This window comes from Odontomachus brunneus, unplaced genomic scaffold, assembly GCF_010583005.1.
Source record: "Odontomachus brunneus isolate Ranch 3 - 2012 unplaced genomic scaffold, Obru_v1 Obru_scaffold_034, whole genome shotgun sequence".
NCBI lineage: Eukaryota > Metazoa > Arthropoda > Insecta > Hymenoptera > Formicidae > Odontomachus > Odontomachus brunneus.
The window spans coordinates 892343-897195 of record NW_022639484.1 but is presented as its reverse complement, the minus strand read 5'-3'; the positions used below and the strand labels follow the sequence as shown (position 1 = coordinate 897195).

The 4853-nt window shown below is 60.3% G+C and overlaps 1 protein-coding gene across 1 annotated transcript in view; it reads right to left on the bottom strand.

The window, feature by feature from the left end:
- Window positions 1-4853, bottom strand: part of LOC116843607 (serine-rich adhesin for platelets-like) — a 10894-nt gene that overhangs the window by 4663 nt on the left and 1378 nt on the right. The window contains 6 exon segments of the mRNA XM_032814141.1: window positions 11-543; window positions 593-1879; window positions 2267-3084; window positions 3362-3429; window positions 3644-3801; window positions 3893-4357. Of these exon segments, the coding sequence (XP_032670032.1) occupies window positions 11-543; window positions 593-1879; window positions 2267-3084; window positions 3362-3429; window positions 3644-3801; window positions 3893-4357 (3329 nt within the window).

The following is a 4853-nucleotide window of genomic DNA, read 5'->3' as shown; positions in this document are numbered from 1 at the left end:
CTGCTGGTACTGCTGATGCTGCTGGTGCTACTGGTGCTGGTGGTGGTGGTCGGGGTGATGCTGCTGCTACTGGTGCTGCCAGTGGTGCCGCAGGTGTTGCTGGTGCTGCTGGTGCTACTGGTGATGGTGCTATTGGTGGTGGTGATGCTGCTGCTGCTGCTGCTGGTAGTGGTGGTGACGTTAGTGCTGTTGGTGCTGCTGGTGCTGCTGATGCTGCTGGTGCTACTGGTGCAACTGGTACTGGTGGTATTGGTGGTTGTGGTGGTGCTGCTGCTACTGGTCCTGCTAGTGGTGCCGCAGGTGTTGCTGGTGCTGCTCGTAATGCTGCTGGTATTCCTAGTGCTCCTGGTGCTACTGGTGCTGGTGGAATTGGTGGTGGTGGTTGTGCTGCTGGTATTGCTGATGCTGCTTCTAGTGCAGCAGGTGCTGCTGATGCTGCTGATGTTGCTGGTGCTGTTGCTGGTGCTGCTGGAGATGGTGCTAGTGGTGATGGTGGTGATGGTGGTACTGTTGGTGCTGGTGTGGCAGGTGTCGCAATTGGTGCTGCTGGTGTAGCTGGTGTTGCTGCTGGTGATGCTGGTATTTCAGGTGCTGCTGCTGGTGGTGATGGTGCTGGTGGTATTGGTCGTGGTGCTGCTGCTGCTGCTGGTGCTGGTGGTGGTGGTGACGCTGGTGCTGCTAGTGTTGCAAGTGCTGCTGGTAGTGCTGCTGGTACTGCTGATGCTGCTGGTGCTGCCAGTGGTGCCGCAGGTGTTGCTGGTGCTGCTGCTGGTATTGCTGGTGCTGCTGGTGCTACTGGTGATGGTGCTATTGGTGGTGGTGATGATGCTGCTGCTGGTGGTGGTGGTGGTGGTGACGTTAGTGCTGTTGGTGCTGCTGGTGCTACTGGTGCAACTGGTGCTGGTGGTATTGGTTGTGGTGGTGGTGCTGCTGCTAGTGGTGCCGCAGGTGTTGCTGGTGCTGCTAGTAATGCTGTTGGTATTCCTAGTGCTCCTGGTGCTACTGGTGCTGGTGGAATTGGTGGTGGTGGTTGTGCTGCTGGTATTGCTGATGCAGCTGCTAGTGCCGCAGGTGCTGCTGATGATGCTGGTGTTGCTGGTGCTGTTGCTGGTGCTGTTGGAGATGGTGCTAGTAGTGATGGTGGTGATGGTGGTGGTGTTGGTGCTGGTGGTGCAGGTGCCGCAATTGGTGCTGCTGGTGTAGCTGTTACTGCTGGTGTTGCTGCTGGTGATCCTGCTGGTATTCCTAGTGCTCCTGGTGCTACTGGTGCTGGTGGAATTGGTGGTGGTGGTTGTGCTGCTGGTATTGTTGATGCTGCTGCTAGTACCGCAGGTGTTGCTGATGCTGCTGGTGTTGCTGGTGCTGTTGCTGGTGCTGTTGGAGATGGTGCTAGTGGTGATGGTGGTGCTGTTGGTGCTGGTGGTGCTGGTGCCGCAATTGGTGCTGCTGGTGTTTCAGGTGCTGCTGCTGGTGGTGCTGGTGCTGATGGTATTGGTGGTGGTGCTGCTGCTGCTGCTGGTGCTGGTGGTGGTGGTGACGCTGGTGCTGCTGGTGTTGCAGGTGCTGCTGCTGGTGGTGCTGGTGCTGGTGGTATTGGTGGTGGTGCTGCTGCTGCTGCTGGTGCTGGTGGTGGTGGTGACGCTGGTGCTGCTAGTGTTGCAGGTGCTGGTGGTGGCGCTAGTGGTGATGGTAGTGCTGTTGGTGCTGGTGCTGCTGGTGCTGCTCGTGCTGCTGCCGGTAATGGTGTTGGTGGTGGTGGTAGTGGTGGTGCTGCTACTGGTGCTGCTGCTGCTACTGCTGATGCTGCTGGTGCTACTGGTGGTGGTGGTGGTGATGGTGCTGCTAGTGGCGCCGCAGGTGTTGCTGGTGCTGCTGGTGATTTTGCTGCTGCTGGTGCTGGTGGTGGTGGTGGTGGGGGTGATGCTGCTGTTACTGGTGCTGCCAGTGGTGCCGCAGGTGTTGCTGGTGCTGCTGGTGTTGCTGCTGGTATTGCTGGTGCTGCTGATGCTGCTGGTGTTGCTGGTGCTGATTGTGCTGGTGCTGCTGGTAGTGGCGCTAGTGGTGATGGTGGTGCTGTTGGTGCTGTTGGTGCTGGTGGTGCTGGCGCCGCAATTGGTGCTATTGCTGTTGATGGTGCTGCACGTGCTGCTGCCAGTGGTGGTGTTGGTGGTGGTGGTGGTGCTGCTGCTGCTTGTGCTGGTGGTGGTGGTGATGTTGGTGCTGCTGGTGTTGCAGGTGCTGCTGCTGCTGCTGGTGTTGCTGATGCTGTTGCTGGTGCTGCTGGTGATGGTGCTAGTGGTGATGGTGGTGATGGTGGTGCTGTTGGTGCTGGTGGTGCTGGTGCCGCAATTGATGCTGCTGGTGTAGCTGGTACGTCTGGTGCTGCTGCTGGTGATGCTGGTGTTACAGGTGCTGCAGCTGGTGGTGCTGGTGCTGGTGGTATTGGTGGTGGTGCTGCTGCTGCTGCTGGTGCTGGTGGTGGTGGTGATGTTGGTGCTGCTGGTGTTGCTGGTGCTGCTGCTGGTGGTGCTGGTGCTGGTGGTATTGGTGGTGGTGCTGCTGCTGCTGCTGTTGCTGGTGGTGGTGGTGACGCTTGTGCTGCTGGTAGTTCTGCTGGTACTGCTGATGCTGCTGGTGCTACTGGTGCTGGTGGTGGTGGTGGTGCTGCTGCTGCTGCTGCTGCTGCTGCTGCTGCTGCTGCTGCTGCTGCTGCTGCTGCTGCTGCTGCTGCTGCTGCTGCTGCTGCTGCTGCTGCTGCTGCTGCTGCTGCTGCTGCTGCTGCTGCTGCTGCTGCTGCTGCTGCTGCTGCTGCTGCTGCTGCTGCTGCTGCTGCTGCTGCTGCTGCTGCTGCTGCTGCTGCTGCTGCTGCTGCTGCTGCTGCTGCTGCTGCTGCTGCTGCTGCTGCTGCTGCTGCTGCTGCTGCTGCTGCTGCTGCTGCTGCTGCTGCTGCTGCTGCTGCTGCTGCTGCTGCTGCTGCTGCTGGTGGTGGTGGTGACGCTTGTGCTGCTGGTAGTTCTGCTGGTACTGCTGATGCTGCTGGTGCTACTGGTGCTGATGGTGGTGGTGGTGGTGATGCTGATGATGCTGGTGTTTCAGGTTCTGCTGCTGGTGGTGGTGGTGTTGGTAGTATTGGTGGTAGTGCTGCTGCTGCTGCTGGTGCTGTTGGTGATGGTGGTGCTGTTGCCGCAATTGGTGCTGCTGGTGTTGCTGGTGCTGCTTGTGCTGCTGCCGGTAGTGGTGGTGGTGGTGCTGCTGCTGCTGCTGCTGCTGCTGGTGCTGCTGCTAGTGCCGCAGGTGCTGTTGGTGTTGCTGGTGCTGTTCGTGCTGCTGCTGCTGCTGGTGGTGTTGGTGGTGTTCGTGCTGCTGCTGCTGCTGCTCCTGGTGCTGCTGATATTGCAGATGCTGTTGGTGGTGCTGCTGGTGATGGTGCTAGTTGTGACGGTGGTGCTGGTGGTGCTGGTACCGCAATTGGTGCTGCTGGTGTTGCTGGTGCTACTCGTGCTGCTGCTGCTGGTGGTGGCGCTAGCAGTGATGGTGGTGCTGTTGGTGCTAGTGGAGGTGGTGGTGGTGGTAGTTCTGCTGCTTCTGCTGCTGCTAGTGCCGCAAGTGCTGCTGATGCTGTTGGTGTTGCTGGTGCTGTTGCTGGTGCTGCTGGTGATGGTGCTAGTAGTGATGGTGGTGCTGTTGGTGCTGGTGGTGCTGGTGCCGCAATTGGTGCTGCTGGCGTTGTTGGTGCTGCTGGTGCTGCTGCTGCTGGTGCTACTGGTGCTGGTGTTATTGGTGGTGGTGCTGCTGCTGCTGCTGCTGGTGGAGGTGGTGGTGATGTTGGAGCTGCTAGTGTTGCTGGTGCTGCCCGTGCTGCTGCTGCTGCTGGTGGTGGTAGTGGTGGTGCTGCTGCTGCTGCTGGTGCTGGTAGTGGTGGTGACGCTGGTGCTGCTAGTGTTGCAGGTGCTGCTGGTGGTGCTGCTGGTACTGCTGGTGCTGCTGGTGCTACTGGTGCTGATAGTATTGATGTTGGTGGTGCTGCTGTTGCTGGTGGTGGTGGTGTTGTTGACGCTGGTGCTGCTAATGTTGCAGGTGCTGCTGGTAGTGCTGTTGCTACTGTTGCTGCTAGTGGTGCCGCAGGTGTTGCTGGTGCTGCTGGTGATGCTGCTGGTATTGCCGGTGCTGCTGTTGCTACTGGTGCTAGTGGTATTGGTGGTGGTGGTGCTGCTGCTGCTGCTGGTGCTGCTGGTGGTGCTACTGGTGCTGCTGGTTCTGCTGCTGGTGCTGCTGATGGTGCTGCTGGTGCTGCTACTGATGGTTGGGGTGGTACCGCCAGCTCTGCTGGTGCGACTCTCAAAGGGCGCGGCGCGGTCTAGGCATGCCTCGAGCATCCCCCGCTGCTCCCATTAGCCAACCCCACCTCCGCGTGGTGAGATTCGGGAAACGTCTGGACGCCGCCACGTCCAGACGGCCGACGGGGCCCTGGCTGTCCGTGCGCCCCAAAGGGCGGACTCTTCCCTCCGCCCACGTGCCCAGTCCATGGTGAGACGTGGGGCCAAGAAAGGACGGGCTTTTCCCAGCGGTAACGGGAACGGTGGCGCCCCCCGCGAACCCCGGTGTCCGGAGGACTCGAGCGATATGAAATCCGCAGAGACAGTCCACACTGTCCGAGCACTGGGGAGAGTAGGAGTGCCTCCCGGCCGTGCTTCCTTCTCTCTCCAGCGGGAGCGGGACAGGGCGACGCCTCGGTAGGACCGGTACCTGAGCGGCTCGAGCGGTACGAAGCCGTGCAGACAGCCTCGTTGGGCCAGGTACTGGGACCGGAGAAGGTGCCGCCCAGCCGCGTTGCTACCCTTCCCCCTCTTTAT